The 21,692-nt window shown below is 47.7% G+C and overlaps 1 protein-coding gene across 22 annotated transcripts in view; it reads left to right on the top strand.

Annotated features, from left to right (window-relative positions):
- The window catches only part of ADAM22 (ADAM metallopeptidase domain 22), a 245,839-nt gene extending 226,223 nt beyond the window's left edge, over positions 1-19,616 (top strand). For 5 of the 22 annotated variants that reach the window (XM_070059833.1, XM_070059842.1, XM_070059840.1 and 2 more), the window contains 6 exons: positions 70-136; positions 2,337-2,447; positions 4,378-4,464; positions 5,670-5,699; positions 9,221-9,344; positions 13,579-19,616. In XM_070059833.1, coding sequence (XP_069915934.1) covers positions 70-136; positions 2,337-2,447; positions 4,378-4,464; positions 5,670-5,699; positions 9,221-9,344; positions 13,579-13,599 — 440 coding nt within the window. In that variant the 3' untranslated portion in view covers positions 13,600-19,616. The other 17 variants (XM_070059838.1, XM_070059849.1, XM_070059847.1 and 14 more) reach the window with 8 other exon arrangements.
- The last annotated feature ends 2,076 nt before the right edge of the window (positions 19,617-21,692 follow it).

The raw sequence follows: 21,692 nt of genomic DNA, 5'->3' as shown, positions 1-21,692 counted from the left end.
CACCATATAATTGGACCCAGGAAAATTATTTATTCATGTGGAAATCTAGTTATGAACCATCTTTTTCAGGTAACCTGGGAGGCAACAGAAAGAAAATCAGAGGCAAAAGATTTAGACCTCGATCTAACTCAACTGAGTAAGTCCCAGCCTCTCTGGAAAAGGGCCCTCCAAGGTTCTGTGCACTTAGTGTCAGATGTTAATTAACCAGACAAAGAACTGTAAACCATGCCTTTGGTCTTGGTTTTGTCTTTTCGATTTCTTTTTTGCCCTTTAAGAATTAACCATGGCTTTTCTCTTTTACATAGGCATCTCCGCAACTGTGCCCATACCAATATTCACTGACAGCGGGGTCTCACCCTCGCTGTGGGGTTTTGCTCCAGTCACCTGCCATTGTGGTGTCTTGGTTCCGTTTGAAGGGAATTTTGATAACATTCCTTTCTTCTCATCACCTGGGGGTCCAGCCATCTCAAAGGGTCACCCTCCCGCTCCCCGGTACCCACACAGCCTGGAAGCGTCAGGGAGAGCTTCCCACGCACCAGAGCATGGGACTGACTGCTCACGATCTGAAACCGCCACCCCAGGTCTTCATGGCTGCCATCTAAGCATTCTCTCAGACTAGTGGAATCAGGCTCCCTTTTAAATCTCCCTTCCAAGGACATTTAAAAGGGCATCCACCTAAACTTGCACTTTAACGGAATCATTGTCACTACAGGCAACGTTGTCTTTTCTTAAATGATAGCCACAATGATTTTGTGTTTAGAGGGAGTGGGACCGGAAGTTATACTTAAAGTCTTGTTATAATGAAGTAAACACTACACACTTTGTTTGTTTCTCCACAATGCAAGCACAAGCGAAACAAAGCTTCCTCGAACCTATTCTTCCCTGCACGGAATGAAACACACCCTGGGAACCCTTCTGGACTGACCCTGCCGTCTGGTTTTAATCACCCACTATTTTTTTAATCCTACTTAAATGTAATCACCTGTTCCTGCCTGTAGTGGTAGTTATTATTCCCAGGATCTCTGTGGCTTCTTCATGCCTTAATACTTAAGCAGTCTGAATAGCAGGCGTTGTTGGTTAACTTGTCAGAAGCTTACGTTAGCTTTTCCATCATATATCCTGCCCTTTTCAGTCCAGGAATAATAACGTTGCCCTGAAATTTGGACTGTCCACCTGAATGGTATTGTGTTGTAAATGTCTCTTCCAAGTTTCCCGAGGATACCTCCCCATAGAACGTATAGATTCAGATGATAGCACTGCATGGTCTAGAATGGCATCCTAGAACTCCATCCCAAGGAACTAATCTGGAGAGTTTATCTCGAGATGCTTTAAGGCTCATTGTTGATGAACTCTTCTTGGAATGTGACCTAGTTTGTTTTGCATGAAGTCACCTGGTCCAGTCTCCTTAGCCTGTCTCCTAAAAGTAGGGATAAAACTGTAAGACATTCTTCAGATCTTCCCTTGTGTACAGTTTAGTGTTCTAACAATATTTCCTATAACAAGGCTTTGAAAACTACTAAGTCAAAAAATTCAATTATATGTTAAATCTATGAGTTTAGGCATATATTCCTAAGAATATCTGGTTTATATATTAACAATATTTATACAGTATTTTCTAGGGTATTCACTTAGGTATTTTTAAAAATTCTGTGTGAAATTTGTACTCACACCAGGAGATGAAAATTACAATGCAACAGATAGCCATTGATAAATCCAGTCTGCGAGATCACTAAGTTGTAGTGTTTAACAAGACGTCATACCAGGGTCCTTTTAGGGAGACCGTGAGAGGTTCCCTTTGATTTATGGGTTGCCTGACTCGTGTTAGTGCAGTGAAGCTGGTCACCATCCTCACGCACCTGCTCGTACGGGAACGGCCTCTCCTCTCTCAGCACATACACTTTCCCATGTACGCTTGTTCTCTTGCAAGCGCCCCGATGCACAGCATATCAAGAATTATGTTGGCCCTTTTTTTTTCTACGTTCCCCATTTAAGTGATCCCATTTGCTTCTGATATGCTTATTACCATTTTGTGCGACTTTGAGAGCAGCAGACTGACCACAAACCTACCCTGATTCTGTTAGTTTATAGATAAGAAGTCTTTCAGGTCTGAAATTTCGGCATTCCCTTTAGAATCTCATCATCCCAAAGGATGGGACAAAAACTGGGACACGAGTGAAAACATGCAGCACGAATGCACGCTCTGCTGATTAACAGAATAAAACGTCCTTGTTGATTGTACTGTTCTCCACTCAAAGCTTTGCATCTTCCTCACTGTTGTACATGATGTAAAAAACTTTCTTGGCTTAGACTTTGTGTTATATATTGTGTTTTTACAGGAGGGAGCCCCAAGCACCTGAGCCTGGGCACTCCCTCGCCCAGACAGTCCCATCCCAAGGCATAAGCCCAGGGGGCTCTGACAGCCCCCAGACAGGGAGTCTGGATCACAGGTCAGTCTCCACCTGCCCCTTCATTCTGGGCTGCCGCTTAATCTCCTTCCAAGTCCCTCCCTTGTCTGAGAACAGGGTCATTTGATCTTTGACTGAGCTCCCGTGTCTGCTCGGAGGTGCTCCTGGTCCAGCCGGCACTGGCTAATTCTCCTCTGCCTCTCCATCCTGGAGAACACTGAGAGCTCTCCTACGCCATGTAATGCATTTTTTTTTATTTGCATGTTGCGCTACGAGCCAAGTCAAGCCACTTAGGCAGGTTGACTGCAGTTTGATAAAATGCCATGACCCCAGCCACCCCACCCTAGAGATGTCAGGAGCCCACCGTGAAGACACTCTGCTGGGCATCTGCCCAGCAGGAGCAGCCGTGGAGAGTTCTCCAAGTCACAGCATTCAGCCGTGCTCCCTGAGATGGCGGAAGAGGCTCTGCGATGCAGGTCAAGCCATGCGGTCGTAGCCTGCACGGAGCAGCCATGGCACCAGTCCTTGAGTTTCGGAGATGACCAGGGAAAGGAGCAGCAGTCTCCTCCTGGAGTGGCCGTCTGCCTCTGTTTGCGGCGTGGCTGTGTCTCACCTGATGACAGCTGCATGGGCTTCCCACGGTTCTCCCCAGGCCGGAGCCTTCACTAGCCTTCATCTGTGGCTGCATTTGCTTTTCGACTTTTTTTTTTTTTTTTTTTTTGTTCAGAGTCTCAGTGGAAATCTTTATGCAAGTTGTAATTGGCTATCTCTGTGAAAAGTGCAAGTTGGCAATGATTGTGGCTAAAGGCAAAACTAGAAGGAGCTGTTTGTAAGCCAGGAGACATTGTCTTGGCAAAAATGGTCTTCCACGCAAAGAACCCATCTGAGCCGTTATTTCCAGAGGGAGTTGCATGCACGATGATGTTTTGCACAATAACTTCATGGCTACACAGGAGGGAAAGGGCTGTGGAAAACAACCTGATTTTTAAAATACAGCTGTGGATAATGTAGCCTTGATTGCAATATACTTACAAACAGCTCAAAAACTAAATATGGGGGAAAGACGCAAACTTTAACGAAAGCCAGTGTATATTATAGTTTCCCCTTGCTTATTTCTAAATGGTTAAATAGGGCCTGATTGTCTCTGTCTCTAGAAGTTACTTTTTGAAATGGAAAAATTAAAAAAAAAACCTCCAAATCCTTGCAATACTGAATTTACAGATATTAAATCTGTATTATTTAAAAGGGCAAATTCCAAGAGGATGTGATTTTGCTTGGCTCCCATGTTAGAAATCAGAGGAGACTCTGAGGGAAGACTGCAGCAACATTGTGCACCTCACTTGGTTCCCTTTGGACCACACTGCCTGCACACTGGGGCTCCAGGGTCAGAAGAGGGGACCCTTTCTGCCCCTCACAGGACCAGCTGGAACAAACCTTCTATTACCTCCACTTGGGATCCACCACAGGGGAGTGAGACAGTTGCCCTGTGAAAGCCTTCATGTATTGGCAGGAGAACCTTGCTTCTTTTAATTGTTCCTGGGCTGTTCTGTGCCCAAATGCCAGGTTGGAGTCACAGCCACCTGCACATTTTCAAAAAGCACCAATTATCATTTGAAAACCCAGGAACCAAATGAGAGGTGGCCTGGAAAGAGCCCCTCTGGAGGTGGGTACATAGAACTGTTGACTGTACCATCACTGAAAGTGATCTCCCGGTTCCCTTTGGGAAGCCCCCAGAAGAGGCATTCCCAGATATGTTGACCGCATTCTAGAATGCCTTGAGCCTTGTTGTAGGTGAGATTATTCTCGTGTCGTCGTATAGACTGCCTCACAGTCATCCAACATCCATCCTGGTTTATTTGCCATAGTCACTTGCATTTGGAGGGTGTAGACATCCTTGCTAAGCTTGTGCTGTGTATTTTCAGATTTTTCTCTCTTGTTCTGCTTTCTCTGTTCCTTCCATTGCTTTCTGCAGGTATTTAAACCCATGGTTCAAAAGAGACTATAATGTAGCTAAGTGGGTAGAAGATGTGAATAAAAACACTGAAGGACCATACTTTAGGTATTTCACAAATTAATTTTATGTCTTTTTCAAACTCTCCCAGCACATACAAATACTGTAGTGTGACTGGCTCTCTAGCTTGTATCTCTCAATACAAGTTCCTACAGGTGGAAAAGGGTCCTTGTTTATTTGCTGCCTTTTGATCTCTGTTTTTGGCTTCATGAGCAAGTCTAGTGCTTTTCTGAATGTTTCCAATGAAGCCATTTGAAAGGGTTGCCATCTAGTGCATGTCCCTGTCACCATCTTCAGCTTCGTAGTAGCTTCCTCTTCATTTTATGCTATATAGTGTTCTACAGGCATGACACATACTTTCCACTAATAAAGAAACACAATTAACCTGAGCAGTGTAACTTTCAAAATCATTATGCATTTTGCCTACTTACTGCCTAAGAGTGCACAGTGCATATGAAAACTCAAGGCAAATATGACAAGCAATGAGATGGAGTGTAGTGGAAGTTCACTTGGAGTAGAAACCAATTTGATCCAGCTGGAAGATTACTGAGATACTGCTGACACCTGAGCAGATGTGGAATCCGTTTAGATTGAGTACAGCTGCTGGCCACCCGAGAGGGGCTGTGCTGGGAGGAGTGTTTGCAGACGCTTCACAAAGCATCCAGGAAAATTGAATTAAAATGTTGTTGTCTGATGCTTCAGACAGAACAGGAAGCTGGTAGACAGCATATTTTTGACTCACAAAAGAAAAGAGTTTAGAAACACTCTGATTTACTTAATTCGCTGCAGTGCTGTGAAACAGGAAATGTGAGAGAGAATGTCAAAGCACGCCTCATTTTTCATTCTTTATAATATCAAAGTGATTGTGATTTCCTAGAAGTCACTGCCCACTTTCTACCTGACTCCTTGGTGGACAACTAATGTAAAGGAGAAATATGGACTCAGTAGGTGCACACACACACACACACACATTTAACCCTCACACCCATACAAGGTGGACTTTCTCTTCCAGTGTACCATTTAGTTTAGTCGTGTATAGTTTGAGAAAATGATTAGACCTACCTGCATTTAATTTGATCCATAACATTGACACATACCCCAAGGAAAGCGTAACTCCTGCCTGCTCACAAAAATGTATGCTGCTTTTCTTCCCGATCACCCCTGCTGCCCTGCCCCTCTGCTTGTCCCACACTTCCCCACACTGAACCTCATGCACATACACTCACATTCAAACATCGCACCCTCACCTGTAGCTCCCAAGATGGCCAACGTCAGGAAGACAGGTAAGATGATTTTCTGAATGTTGTTTGGAATCTTGGCTCACCTGCAGTCCTATTTCTCCTTCCTATCCTCCTCAGGCTTGTGGGCAGATTGTAGTTTGTAATGGCCGTGGCACCAAAACAAAATGACTTTGATCCTCCTTGGGTTAGGTCTCTTTCTCCTAAGCAAACTCAGCACTTTTGCGGCCATAATTTGTGAATGGTACCCCGGAAGAGTTGCGTCACCTCCCCTGGGTGAGCTGAGTGGCTGATGTGGCTCCCAGAGAAGAGTTCACCTTTCTTCAGACCAGCCGGCAGGTCTGCCCAGAAGCTGCCTGACCACACACATGTGGATGGGGAACTGCTTTGGCACCCCCGGTTGCACGCGCAGAGCTGCAAGGGTGATAATAGAGGATCCCTCTAGCTCCTCTTTCAGTCGATATTGGTTCCTCCTGTAGCTAGTCCCACTTAGAATTAATTGTAAAAACGCATATTCTTGTTTAAAGGCTAGACCAAGTTCAATGGGCAGTTATAATTTAATTGTCATTTTGTAGATTAGCAAGAGGTATGCTGGGAAGACCGGAAAACCGACACAGAATTTCTGTGGCGGTGGTGACTAGCTGGAATGGCCCGGAGCTGTGGACGCAGCGATTCTGAGTGAATCTTGTGTGCTCTCTGTCCCAGCTGGACCTCACGCAGGGAGCGCAGAGCGAGTCCACACCTTTGCTCATGCTTTGCCAGCCCCATGCTCGTGCTCAGATCTGCTTCATCGGCTGCCAGGGCATTCAGGATTGCTTCTGCCAAAACCACCAGCGAGGGCAGAAGTCACCTTACTAATCACCCACGGGGCGTGCGTTAGTGACCTTCTTGTGGAAATGTAATGGAGAGCTTGTGATGGCAGCACACGGGTCCAGTTTAAAACATGAAACCCATGGGACTGCCAAGAGCAAGGAAGATGCCTAAAGACACGGAGTGTCTCTGTGCCCCTTCCCAGCTCTGAAGTGACAGTCGTGAGCTTGTACTCTGGTCCTCAGGAAGCAGCAAGGGGCTCGGAGCAGGAGCCTCATCCCCCAGTCAGGGCCTGTGCAGGTCTCTGGGGACGGTGCCTTGCAAGCTCCGTACTCTGGGGGATTAGCCAGGTGAGTGCTCACCTCCTCGGCAGGCTTTCAGTGCACTGCCATGACCTTACAGAAAATGTAGTGATCATGATACCACTCACCGAGTGCCTACAGGATATTACACCGTAAGGTGTAGGCATTCTCATTTCCTTTCCATAATGGAGGGGACAGAGGCACAAAAATAATTCAGGGTCGCCCAGCTGGAAAGTGTCGGAATACATGCCTGGCGCCATCCGACTCCCATTTCACTGTACCTGGTGATCACTGCATACTTACATCCTGTGCCAGGACACCTAATAGATCCTTCCACATCAGGCTGCTGTGAAACGACTTCTGTCCCTCTCCCATGACTGACCTGCTTTAGCCTGTCCCGGGGAAGAGGGAGCACAGGTGGACCGAGATGGGCCTTCCTGACCTACATGCAAAATGTGCATATATGCAGAGAAGTCTGACATAGGCCCAGGATGCACCCCCGCCAGCGGCATATGCACGTAGCGTTATGGTGCCGTTGTAGTGTGGCACCCACCGTAGCCATTGTGGCTTTTAAGAACGTAGCAAGGATAATGAATTGGAACTTCCAAGCAGGTAGCCCGAGTCAGGAGAGAGCCCAGAGGAGGTTTTGAGAAAGTATCTCCTTCGGCTGTTTGTGAGAAATTTTGAGTTTGTTTTCCCTAATATCCCCGCCCTGTTCTCTACTCTTCTGACATCTGCTCTGGCGATGCCCATCTGCCAAGATAACCACCTTTGTGCTGTTCCACCCCAGCTGGCCTCCAGGACCTGCTGCCCGTCCCCCCACTAAAACCGGCTTCCCTTCCCCCCATCAGGGTCCGAAGTGTCAGCTGGCTCTCAGTGTGCAAAGTGGAACGTGTGTGATTTCTCTGGGCCTCTGTGACAGCATGTGACAAGAGTTGTCACAGTTTGCTGGCTCTGCCCGTGAGAAGTATGTGAGGGGCAGACTGGACTCCCAGCACCCCTCCTTGAAGTGGCTTTGTACTTGCACTTGTCCTTGTCCTTCTCCATGGGCACGTTCAGGCCATGGTGACCTTTCAACTAGAAGCCAATAGTTCATTCTGTGGACACAGATGCTGCTGTGTTTCCTTGGTATGATCCTGCCAAGGAAACAAGATTGAGTTATTTATGTGCCTGGCTAGCTTTCATGAACTTGAATATCTTATCAGTCATAAATAAATTTAAAAGCTGAACCCAGGTTAGTATCCCTCATTTTAAAAACGATCCATTTAAATATCTAAATGCCAAAGGTTGCCTTCATTTTTTAGACACTGAATTTGTTTCCTAAAGATCATAGTATTATTTTAAAAAGAGGAAAATTATATCTTTACTCTGTTGAATTCTTTGAAGCCGAATATCTTGTCCTGCCCAGTGCTGTCCCCACCACCAAGGTGCCCAGGTTTAAGCATTCACAGCAGGTGTGGTGCACCCTGCAGGAACAAGTCCTGAGGCTACTGTGTGGTAGTGTGGCCAGTTACATGGGTCAGCACCACCCTGGGACAGGAGTGAAGGAGTCACGGTTGTGTAGTGGTGATTTGTGGATGGCACAGCTATGCAGTGACACATGGACTTTCCCTTCATATGTGATGAGTGGACATTTTTCACTCCTGCAGACAAGTTAGCAGCAGGAATGGGCTTTTCTGGTGAGCCCGCTTTAGTCACAAACATTATCACTACACGTGCCAGACCCAACAGATACAGCACAGTGCGCCAGCGGCCAGCCAGGAATGCTGGTCACAGCGACTAATCAGACCATTTCTGTGTGTTCTCATCAGACTTTGTTTGGCTGGAACTCTGCACTCCTTACTGCTTGCATGTTTACTAATTTATGATTAAAACCCTAGTTTTTGCCTTCGTTCCTTCACAACTAACACACTGGCCTCTAAATGCATGAGTTTTGTGTAAACTGGTGTGTGACTTAGCAACTAATAAATGTATCCATTGTGATATGTTTAAACTCTTAAGATACAGTTGGAATTATTGAACGTAGAAACATATTTTGTTAAGTGGTAATCATAAGGAGGAATATTAGTATATTGTACACTTAATTTACTATTATGAGCTCTTAGAATAACTTTTCCCTTCTCCATGTTAGCCTTTTGTCTGTCCTCTAGAAAACTTCATTATTAGCTTTCTAGATGAAAAGTATGATTCCCTGCAGTAACATTTGAACAACCCATAGTAGTCATGAAATTAGGAAGCTAAAATTCTCACTGTAGTGTGGAGAATCCTGAAGTTAGGAAGCTAAATTTCCAGCTTTCCAGTATTGGGAATGACAGAGACGCTTCCCAGTAGTTAAGCCTTTGCAGTAGGGCCTTATAAAAGTAGAAGTCAGTGGTTTGAACCCACTTTTCAGATACGTTGCAATGGTATTAGGCAGTCGTGTGATATTTATTTCCTATGTTCTAAACGCCTCAGGACTTTATCTCCCGCCAAGTCTCCTTCGTCATCAACTGGGTCCATTGCCTCCAGCAGAAAATACCCTTATCCAATGCCTCCGCTTCCAGACGAGGAGAAGAAAGTGAACCGACAAAGTGCCAGGGTAGGTGCAGGCGCTCCCTGTGCTCATCCACTGTCCTGAGTTCATGTCTGAGAAAAGATAAAATGATAAAATTTAATTTGGAAACCAGAAGATTCTTGGAGCTTCGGGGTTCAGATTTATATTTGCTAATTAGCTTAATCTGCATTGATATATTCTAGAGATATTTGGTGTATGTTTTCCATTGCTGTGTATTTTCTGTTTGTTGTAGCTGATATTTTAAAGCGTGGAATTGATAAAATAATACGCCTCTGCTTTATCAGTTTTTGATATACCTGGGAATGTCAGAGGTTGAGTGAGAAAGCCCCTTCTCTGCTCCAGGCCTTTCCCTGGCTAATAACATGCAGTAGGATTTTAGGAACAGGAACCCATAAGAGGAAGTCAGATCAATAACTTGAAGATCGGGGTGGGATCTAGATTCACGGAAAAAGGACTCAAAAAATCTGTAGTGTTGAAAGAATATGACAGTGGGTGGGGCAAATTTAACCACCTTTCTTACTCTAGAAAGCCAAGTTTGTAAACAAATACAGAGGTGTTGACTACTTTTACCAAAATATGATTCCCCAGAAACTCCATTTAAATACTGAGTGTCTTTTTACATTTTTAATCAGGATACCACTCTGTCTTTGAGCATTCCTGGAAAACGTCCATTATGTGAAATTTGAGACAGAGTAGAGCTGAGAGAGGCAGAGCAGCCCTCAGAAGCTTAAGTGCAAAATACAACCAAAGAAGCGTTGCCTTTAGGGCTGTGCATGCTCTCTATGGTCATTGCATTGTAATGTGGCTCTTCTCAGAAACAGTGGTGCAAACAAACAAACAAACAAGTAAATAAAGCTTTAAAAGCCCCAGCAGATTCATCTGATAGTGAGTCCTGGGTTCCCAGACTTCTTGGTTTTTGAAGGATGCTACAGAATCTCCTTGATCCTAAACCCGAATTGTGGGGTACAGGGTAAACGTGGATCATGTAGATTTCAACCCCAACAACCCAGAGTCTGTAAGAAAACAAATAATGGAAAACTGTTTAGATCATTATAGTCAAAAAGTCTTTAAAAGCAGTGATGCTTTGTTTATAATTTAAAAATTAGCTTTGTGTTAATATGGGAAGTGAGTTAAAAGGAGGAAGCCCGATTCCCAGCGCTCAGCTGTCTAGCCTTAAGAAGACTTGTTGGTGAACACCGAGTTGTTCATCATGGGCGTTGTGACAGTGAAATCAAGAAATTGAGTACAGCCCCCATGTGCGTGTGTGTGTGTGCGTGCATGTGTGCATGTGTGCACGTGTGTGTGTTCTCCCTGCTAAGCTGTCCACACTGCTGTTTTGCTTCATCAGTTGGGTGTGTTCTTTGAGCTGCTGTCATGCCAAGGTGTGGGTTATTGGAAATGTTAGAGCCCATGAAAACGACAGCTCCCCGGAAGAAATGGCTGCCCCATGACTCCTTCCTGGGGCTGAGTGAGGTGACGGGCAAGTCCAGCTGCTGCCTGGTTCTGTGAAAGGCCTGATTCGTCCTGTCTGCTGTGCAGCAGTCACGTGAGCAAGTGGCAGAATCCTGCAGAAAGGACGGCTCCCGTCCCTACGCTGTTCTTGCGGGCTGTGGGCACTCACACAAGATAGTCAGAGCCTTTGTGGGTTTTGCTCTTTCATTTTAAAATATTTATTTTCACTTACTTGAAAGGCAGAGAAAGGGAGGGCATGAAAGTGAGAGAGAGGTCTTCCGTCTGCGGAAGCACTCCCCAGTGCCTGCGATAGCTCAGGCTAGGCCAGGCAGAAGCCAGGAGCACAGAACCCAGGCTGGGTCTCCCACATTGGTAGCAGGTGGCAGGGACCCAGGTCCCTGAGCCATCAGCTGCTGCCTTCCTGCGTGTGCATTAGCAGGAAGCTGGAATCAGAAGCAGATCTGGGACTTGAACTAACTGAGACTTCAGTGTGGGATGTAGCCATCCCAGGCGGCACCCAGACTTGGGCACAGTCGTGCCTCCTCATCAAAGCAATGGCTTGACAAGTCCTCGCTCCCTTCTCCTCACCCGGACGGTCACGACTTTCAGGTTTTCCTAATGTCATTCATTTGTTCTTCTCCTTTCCGAAAGCTGACACTCAATCCTCATAACCATCTGTGATGATGCTTCTGCCATCTGAGGCCAAAGTCTCAGCTCTGCCACTTCAGACCATTATCTGAGCATCAGTCCAGATCGCTGCCCAAGCCCCCTGCAGGCCCCTGTTGAACTCCACTCCGCCATCTGGTGTCAGCTGCTCATGGATGTCCTCACGTGGAAGGGGCCCTCAAAGGTTTCCAGAGGGGCAGAGGACGGGTGTCTTTTTAATGAAAATGCCACAGAACAGACGTAGGGAGAAGCCCAGTGTGGGTTGAGCCAACATGGCGTACAAGGGCCCCGCAAAGACCCGAGAGAACACGTTCAGGGGACCCACACTGAGACATCTGTTTATTTAGTCTCTTGTTTGTTTTTTTTTTATCTCCCAGAAGCTCATTACGTATGCCAGGTGTGCCCTGTATGAACAGTGAAAGTGGACTTGGATGGAAATTGACTCCTTCAGTTGAGTCACTCTCACCGTAGGCTTCGTTCACGTGTATAATGATGAACCCAAGTCGTGGTGCCTGGAGACATTTCAACAGCTTGACGTTTTAAAACTTTATTTTACATTCTAACTGGGCTTCCTTCTGTAGCGAAATGAGTCGCACTCACCTCTGATCATGCCAAAACTGCTTTCTGTCCGTGAAGGCAACTGCTGCACATTGTAGGATTCAGCCCAGTGTAGAAGCTGTGGCTGCAGAAGCCAGGAGAGGGCGTGGATGTCCTGCCCAGAAGCTCCTCCTGCTCTGATCCGTCAGCCACAGGGGAGAGCTGTTTCCTGGGAGCTAGTGCTGGGGTGGGAGAACGTGTCCTGCTCCCCGACGCCGGGCGGTGATGTTTGAGCCAACGGTGGTGGTACTGACGCAGTCACACCGCCCAGTGGTCAGCGGCCCTCAGCCTTGGTTGCACATGGGAATCCTCTGAAGAGCTTTTAGATATTCTGAGCCCGGGCCCCAGGGGAGAGATTCTGCTGTAGTTTATCTGGTGCGAGGCCTGGGCAGGGGGATTTTTCAGAAGTTTTTATTAATGATAATTTTACGTGTCTGTGGGCTCCAGTTGGTGCTCCAGTGCTTGTACACTATGTGTTGCTCAAGTCCAGGTGGTCGGCACTTCCCCGTCTTGACCTTACTTTGTGACTGGAGACCGGGGCTCCGGCATGCTGTTTGTTCATAACGTATATCCTAGGTCTGTGAGACCTGTGGTCACCCGACTGTGCCGTGTAACACTGGGAACGTGTTCCTTCTCTCCAACTCCCTCCATCACTCCACCCCTCGCAACCTCTTAGGTTCAGACTGCATTTTGTTTTAGCTTCCACATTTGAGGGAGAACATGTGAAGTTTGTCTTTCTGAGTCTGACTTATTTCACTGAACGTGATGTCCTCTGGTTCTGCCCATTTTGCTACAAGTGACAGGATTTCATTTTTTTAAAAAATTTACTTATTTATTTGAAAGGCAGAGTTGCAGAAAGCAATGCAGAAACAGAGAGAGAGAGAGAGAGAGAGAGAGAGAGAGAGAGAGATTGAGATTGATTCACTCCCCAGATGGCTGCAGCGGCCATAGCTGGGCCAGACTGAAGCCAAAAGCCAGGAGCTTCTTCCAGGTCTCCCACCAGGGTGGCAGGGGCCCAGACACTTAGACCATCTTCCACTGCTTTCCCAGGTCATTAGCAGGGAGCTGGATTGGAAGTATAGCAGCCAGGACTTAAACTGGTGCCCGCATGGGATGCCGGCACTGCAAGTAACGGCTTTACCTACTGTGCCACAGCGCCAGCCCCAGTTCTTGTTTCCCAAGTGGTAGGTGATGGCTCCTGACTGCTGGCTTCAGCCTGGGTCCTCCCGTGCTGACTGTTGAAGCCATGTAGGCAGTGAACCAGCAGAACATCTCTCTTCCCTCTCCTCCTCTCTAACTCTGCCTTTCAAATACATACATACATACAGAAAGAGCGATCGGCATTACAAAGGTTGAGACCTAGGTGTGGAGGGTAGGGAGCGCTGGCAGCCAGAGTGTGGGTTTTCCATGTGTTAGTCTGCACGGGTGTTCACCCAGTCACACCTGTGTAGGTGGAAGCACCAAGCCTGTTCATCTCTGTCGATCTGAGAACTTCTGCTTCCTGCCCTTACGATGTGTCATTTCGCTTTTCTCTGTTGTGCAGCTATGGGAGACGTCCATTTAAGATCAACTGTTTACATGTGACACATCGAAACTGTTTACTCCAACTTTTATAGAAACTCAGTCTCACAGAATCACTGCACATCGACTGCTCTTCAGACAATACGGAGACACTCTGGGAAGCCACCAGGAGAGGAAGCCAAATCTCACATCTGGATACCAGTTTCTTTTTGTCATTGCCATAGCATTGAACTGAACCACGCCCAGAACTACTTAGATGCCCCAGTATGACATGGGGCAGCCAAGGTGCCGGTATGTGACTGCATAATCCGCATGACAGATCTATGTAGAAATACCAATAAAACTAACTCACCTGACCCAAATGTAGCAAGTTTCCTAAGGGACAGAAGTGGATTCAGAACCTGACATTCATTGTACACAGCAGCGCTGAATGCATGGAGCTTCTGTTTATTGCTTTCCACATTTCAGGAGACAGCCTCCCATCGTCAAAACTAGCATGCAGGGCTCAGCAGCAGGCTTTTCTGCAGGACTCGAGTGCTTTCAGAGGCCAGCATCCCCTATGCTAACTCTAAACATGTATTTTTATCTTTTTTTTTTTACTTCTCGTATTTATATCAGCACACAAGGACAACTGTACATATGTAAACATTTTTAAAAATGTAAAAAAAAAAAAATGAAAAAGCAGCTGTTACACGCAAGTGTATCTTGCCAAATGCCTAAAATCAGTCACGGTCACATCCTGTCATCCGTCCCCGGTCTTTAAAGATGCTGTCGATGATGTAAACGCAGCAGCGAGCGTGGTCAGCGTGTCTCTCCATAATCGGTACTTGTGCAGAACGTGCGACGTCCCCCTAAACTGTGCGTGGTCTGGAGGCGGATTCACGGAACGGGAGAACCAGACGCCCCAGCCCGCTTCTGGCCTCCGCGTCCTGCCGCAGCGGGAGCGTCCTGGTGCCGCCATCGGCCGCTGGGCCTCGCCAGCCTGTCCACTGTATTCTGCGGGCGCGCTCTGCCTGCCTCCGCGGCTGTGACTCAGCACCACGGCACCTCGATTGTGCTCGCCGTGGAGGCCCCGGGCCCCTCAGCTGTGCGTCCTGCGGAGAGGACGCAAGCGTACCAAAGACACGTGAGACCAGCGGGCTGCCACCTGGCCTGCGCGCCAGCCCTTCGTGGCCTGAGGGTTCTGTTAGCCATCCTTACGTGTGAAGCGAACAACCTGCTTTCACAATAACTAGTGCTACACCACTGCTTCTTTGGGATCTTTATCACCACTGGGATGTGAGCCCTGACAGGTCGTTCGGCACTGACTTCCAGGCACCGCGAAGAAGACAAGGGTCCAGTGAAACCTAAAGGCCCCAAGATGTTGCACAGACGCCTGGCAGGGGAAAGCTCTGCTGCTTTTTTGGGATTTGCACATTTAAAACTGTATTTATAAAAGAGGGTCCCATAGCTATTGTAATGTCACCGTTATTCCTAAGAAAGCGACCCTGCTGAGGCTGGACATCGGTGGGTGGGCCCAGCCACATGGGCTGCCGTGAGGGTGCGTGTCACGTCTCTCCTGCGCAGCTTTTTCTCGAGAGGAATGGGGTCCACAGACGGGATGTCAGAAAGTCCCTCTCCCTGGAGTGTCCAGGGGCAAAAATCCATGGCCACTCAGTGGGGAGTCCTGGGACGGGGCGGGCAGTGTGTTCTACTCTGCGCATTTATGTCTTCTGTAATGGACCGCTCTTCTCGGAGTCTGGCAATGTTTGGAGCGCCCTTTAGCCACGCAGAATCGCACAGTGTGAAGCAGCATCATTTCATGGCGGATAAGGATGTGATTGTGGGTACTACAGCGAATCAGCCCATCAGACTGAGTTTTGGGTGAGTGTTGGACGACACTGTCGCACAGCTCAAGCCAAGGACAGAAGGGCAGACAGGTAGAAAGATGTAGCCAGTCGAGTGACCAGGATCACTTTAATGTGCACTGAATGTCTTCAGGTATTGTGTATGTAAAAGGCCATGTGACAAGATTTATTTTGACTATAAAAAGAGTTTATAGATGAATGCAAGGTGCCTCATGTATTTACATGCTTCCTAGTTACAGTTAGACAAACCCCACTTTGGAAGAATGCACAAATGGCTAGTTAAGTAGCAAGAGATCTCTCTCTATATATCCATCTATCTATCACCTATCAACCATCTATTAATTATCTATCCTTCCTCACCCCAACGACTTAAATATAAAATTATTTTTCAAATGTAAATCATTATCATGTGCCTTTTGGGAGATGTGTTTGCTCCGGAGGTATAGAGTTTGTAATAATCCTCATTGATAATAACCTTCACATGGAATGGGGTAAAAAGTGGGTTTTTTTATTTACAGATATTATGATTTGGGGGAATACAGTAGCTTCAGTGTTCTATTCTGGATATCGATCTTCTCTCCCTTAAACTTTCTTAGGGCCATTTGTGGAATTCTTTGACAAATGTATAGTTTCAGTGGATAGTTTCAGGAAGTAGCTACATGTGTACTCATGGTTGATTTTTTTCTAGAGCATTGCATCTAAATATTTATGACCTTCTATCTACTGAAGTAGGTAGAATGAACCCATAGCACTAACTACAAGCACAGCTTAATTTCCTTTTAAACATCCATTTTGGAAAGAAACGTTCAGTAGTGATGTCTACATGCCACAAGTCACCGTCGGGTCATCCCTAGGCAGAGGCGAGCAGCACGCTGGCTTCCACGTTTCATTGTATGCCTTTTCCCCTCTCTTCCTAAGGTTTACTGTGAACGTAAGCCTTCCGATTGACAGCCCTGCTGCCTGAGATGTGCCGCAGGAAACACTGAGGTCTCTGGGTTAGCAGAGGAGGGTGGACACCAGGGCAGGCCTAGGGACTGGACTGGCCGGATTAACTGTCCCCTGGGCCCAGCCCCTCTTCCTCCAAGTGGGAAGAGGCATCCCCCCTGCAGCCTGAACAGAAAGAGGCCGTAGCTCCCACCCAGGCAGCACGGGAGGGCTTCAGCTAGTAGCTGCTGTGTTTCAGGCAAACTCGGACGCTCACTGAGGAATAACCTGTCCTTAGGGTTGTTCTAATAACGTGGACTTCAAATGCCAAACTTGGTTTTAGTTTGATCTTGGTGCTTTATCAAGGTCTGCACTTTTCTCGCTTGCTTTAAAAAAGCTTTTAAAATCCCATTGTTAAATGAGGCCGGCCCTGCATAGGACGTCTGACCGTGAGATTGACGGGGTTTCTAAAAGAAGTGGTGGAAGATAGAAGCTCCCTGTGCTTCAGGAAGGAGTGTTTATGTCTGGTATCTGTATCAGCATCGTGCTGCTCATTGTTTTCTGTTCAATCCCATGCGTGTTCGCTTGATGTAACCTTTCCATGTCTTGAGGCTACTTTACCTGTTACCTTTTGTCTGGATTTTGTCCTTTGATTTTTACAGACACCTGTGGGTTAGAGGCACCAGGCCCGTTCTCTTCACTTCTGTTCACTTATGCATTTCATCCATCCATTTCTTGTTGCCATGTACTTCTGTCTACACACCACCTCCCCAGTTTTATCATGCTAATAAATCTCTATCTAAAGTAATGGCCATTGTACTTGACCTAAAGGAAAGGGAATTTATTGGAAGGCATTGAGTGGCTTGCAGAGTGGTGGGAAGGGGAAAACAAAGTTCAGAAGTGACAGGAAGGAGGCTGCGCTGGACGCCCACCTGGGTAGCGCCCTGGGGGGACTGGCAGGCAGGCGGGCAGGCGGGCAGAGAGCTGGACGAGCTTCCTGCGAAGTGCTCTGCCTCCCTTCACCTCGGGTCTGCTTTTCATGCTCCTGACTGCCTTCGTCCCTTCACTTCTGTGTTTTCCTCTGAAATCATCACCTAAGTGTGTGAGGTCGGAGGGACTTCTCGTCCTCTCGGTACTAGCTGAAGGTATATGCAAGGCAAACATTCTATGCAAGGGGCTTCCTTTCGGGCTCCATTGCTTGTTTTTCCTCCTTGGAGGTGTTTTCAGAGTAAGACTAGTCTGAGCTGGGGTGCAGCAACGTTTTTCCTCGCGGGGGAAAGCCAAGGACTAATGTAAGCAGCGTCCAGGGTTCCCAGCCGGAGAGCAGCCTGCTCATGGCTGAGTGGGAGCTGCGGGCCGTAGAAGCGCACCTGCTGGGAGCTGCTGGCGCCTGCTCACAGCCTGTGCCATGCAGGGCAGGTGCGTGTCATTCCAGGTAGGGCCTTCCTCCCACACCTGCGGACGCGAGACTTCTGTTCACGTCTTGTTCATTGTCTTGTCAGAGCCCCCAAAGTCTTCTGGCTCAGTTTAGTAGGGAGTATTTTTGATGGTTATAGACTGACAAATTGTTCGCATCTCACGATGGGATTTGACGGATGCTTCCAGAACCTTCCTGCTTCCAGAGTAGCCCCACTGCCAGCCCCTTTAACAGCTTCCGCTGAGTAGGAACTTGCCCTGTCACAGAGGCCAGCCCCTCGGAGTGCAGAGTGGAGGTGGGAGGCACGTTTCTCCTCTCACAGTGGCGCGTTGACATGGATTTTGCAACTTGGGAAGCCACTGAGAGGGTCCCCAGGGTGTGAGATCTGGGATGGGGAGAAGATAGGCAGCAGTGAGCTCTGGGACAGCTCAGCGGGGCTCGGGAGCAGACGACTGGGACACCCACAAGGCCCACAGCCAAGAGGCCACTTGGCTATGCTGGGGAGCAGGGCTGCGTGCCTAAGGCAGGTCCGGTACCTTGCAGTTAGAGTGTTGACTCTAAATAGTCATGGCCCAGTCCCTCAGGGGCTGGTCGCGCCTGCCTGGGGTGCGTGCCCACCCCACTGTTCATACGGGCCGGGCCTGTCCTCCTGGGGGTTGTTTCAAGACTTGCAGGGTCTTGGTCGGGACATTATCATTTCATGTTACTAGTTATTCTTGAAATCAGAACCAGGCAAAACGTGTGCTCTGTTGTTTTACAAAAAGGCATACAATGAGACTAAGCCATCTTAAGATAGCAAACATACAAAATGATCAATAAAGTTTCAAAGAATTTCTGAAGGATACTTTCCTGTCTTGTTTGAAATACACACACACACACACACACACACAACTAAGCGGCATTTACTTGAGCTTAGCATCCTGATTTTTTAAGTTTCAGGCTCTGATGTGTGTTTTGATGGTTAAACTCCAAAATAATGCAAATAGCCCCAAATCTTTAAATACAGTGGTGCTAAGTTATAGCAGGTAACCACACCATGGAAAGAGCTGATTCGAGTAGTACACTTAGTGATGATACTTGAGTTCCTGCTAAATTATACATGTGTTATCACTGCCTGGTAAGAAACCCCACTTTTTTTTTCTAATCCAGCACAAAATCAAACTGTGAGTCTACAACCAGTGTTTTTAATGGGTTAAAAAAAAAAAAACCCACCCAACACTTTTGTTTTGTATGGGAAACTTTTTTTTACACTAACTGCAAAAGTGCTTAGCAAAGGGTTTATTCAGGACCACTCAGCATGTGCTCCTTTTTTAACTTGCTGGAAGACCTGCCCCTCCCGAAGAGCACCCCCAACGCCACCTTCTTTCCGAAACCTAGTGTGCCACCCACACACAGCAGCCTACACGTTAGCCCATGTAGGTCTGCACCCGTGTCTCCGCGTCTCTCATCTGCGAGGGGTGATGTCATCTACATCCGGGGGAAGCCACTGTGGTTTCACCTTCCGTGACCAGGCCATCCTGTGTATATACTTCGATGTGCATTGTTTTGATGTTCTTTCTGCTACTGTGCACTTGGTTTTTCTGCTACTTTACAACTCCCTGGGTTTTGGCAAGCATCAACTTAAATGCACATGGTGACTGCTTTCCCGAGCAAGCGTGACTTGTTTTACAGCTGTCAAGTTACAAACCGTTCTCACGTTGTAGGCAAGCAAAATCTCACTGTTGTTCAAGGCCACTGTAATTTGAGGTTCAAGTTTTTGGCACAATTTTATTAGTATTCACTTGTGAAGCTAGTAAGATCCCACGGTTTTCTATGTTACTCGCATTGTAACATCAATAAAGTGACTTTCAATAAAAGATTTATGTTATTTTATGCACGACTCCCTCCGAGGCGTTTTTCCTCCAGTGGGTTTCTTTCAGAAACTTTACAGGGCGTATGGCGAGGGGGTTCTTTTCTGGCCCACCCTGTCCTGGCAGACCATGACCCAGGAAATACGACCCTTCGGTGAAGCGTCCTGCCGTTCGTTGGGTGGTTTCCGCAACTGGGTGGCAGATGGCTGTTTCCTTTACTTCCCCACTTGCCTCGCCTCACACACACTTCCTCACCCCCGTGATCAGTTCCCTAGGCCCTGTCTTGTAGCTCGCCTGTGCTGGATTCTAGAGAGCACTGAGCCTTGGTCAAGACTTCAGTTAGGTGCTTGAGTTCACTGCCTAACACCGGTTCTACCCTGGCCTCTTCACGTTCTCCCAAGCAGCCTTGCTGTGCCATTGGCAGGTGCCCTGCCTTCAGCTCCTGTTCTACACTGGAAACAAGTCAAGGTCCTGTTTTTTTGTTGTTGTTGGTTTTTGACAGGCAGAGTGGACAGTGAGAGAGAGAGACAGAGAGAAAGGTCTTCCTTTGCCGTTGGTTCACCCTCCAATGGCCACCACACTGCGGTCGGCGCACCGTGCTGATCCGATGGCAGTAACCAGGTACTTATCCTGGTCTCCCATGGGGTGCAGGGCCCAAGCACTTGGGCCATCCTCCACTGCACTCCCGGGCCACAGCAGAGAGCTGGCCTGGAAGAGGGGCAACCAGTACTAGAACCTGGTGTGCCGGCGCCGCAAGGTGGAGGATTAGCCTAGTGAGCCACGGCGCTGGCAAGGTCCTGTTTTAATGTGAGAAAAACAGAAGTCGCTGACAAAGGGTTTGTCCATTTATTAAGAGGTTAATAAACAACAAAGCCTTATGGGGATGGCATACAGCTTCATTTCTTCTATTTGCAGTGTGTTAGGCAGAGAATAATACATTCAGATGAACCCTGCAAGAGCAGCACACTCTACTGAGCCAAAGCAGAGTTCACTGGGAGACAGCGCAAGGTTGAGCTCACGGACCAGATACTACCTGGAATTTGATGAGGTCATCATGCTAAGCGCAGCCCCAGCTCCAGCGTGGATCCATGGGAGTGAGGGCTTCGTTCAATGCCTCCTGGGGTACAGATCCACATTCGTTATCCCCTGGTGGCACCAGGCCCAGGGAGCCATGGTCCCGTGCAAGTGAACGTGTTAAGTAAACCATGCATCTCCTGAAGCATGAGACCAAACAACATGAAATTCTGCTTTGGTGTGATTCATGGAAATTAGATCTCCAAGCAGGGGAAGTATGCAAATTTGAGCTCACAGCTTTCCCATGTTCACCTGGATGCCTTTACCAAAGAAACAGTTTGAAAGATGTGGGTGAGGCTGCAGTGGGAGTGCACAGTGAGACACAGAACCACATACAGTAGACACAGGTGACGGGAGATTCGCTAACAGACACTGCACTTAAAGGAATGGGGTGGGGCTGGCACTGTGGCACAGCTGGTTAAACCACACCGCCTATGATGCTGGCATCCCACAGGGACCCCAGCTGTTCCATTTCCAATCCAGCTCCCTGGTAAAGTGCCTGGGAAAGCAGTAGAGGATGACCCAAGTGCTTGGGCCCCTGCCACTCAAGTGGGAAACCCAGAAGAAGCTTCTGGTTCTTGGCTCCTGGCTCCGCCTGGCCCAACCCTGGCTGTTGCAGCCATCTGGGGAGTGAACCAGTAGATGGAAGAGCTCTCTGTCTCTCTAACTTTTTCAAGGCAAATCTCAAAAAAAAAAGGCAGAGGGGTGACTTCATCAAATTTGTCAAGCAAAGGAAACCACCTAACAGCAGGGACTTCCCAAAGACCGAAGCCCTCGGCTGTTGGAAGCAGCCATGCAGAGGGTAAGGTGAGGTGTTTCCAGGGCATGGTTTTGTGCTTCAGCGCTTCCCCAAACACAGAATCAGAACCACGACTGACGGAGCATCCTTGGGATTTACTGAGCAATAGGGCGGTTCCCATGTGGCCCGGAGCCTCGGTCAGCCAAAGCCTTCTACTTCACTGCTTATACTTGGGATATTCCCATTTCCTTAAACTGATTTACTCCGAGGACCCTGGAGAGTTTA

Source organism: Oryctolagus cuniculus, chromosome 16 (genome assembly GCF_964237555.1).
Source record: "Oryctolagus cuniculus chromosome 16, mOryCun1.1, whole genome shotgun sequence".
Taxonomy (NCBI): domain Eukaryota; kingdom Metazoa; phylum Chordata; class Mammalia; order Lagomorpha; family Leporidae; genus Oryctolagus; species Oryctolagus cuniculus.
This window is presented reverse-complemented; position numbering and strand designations above follow the sequence as displayed.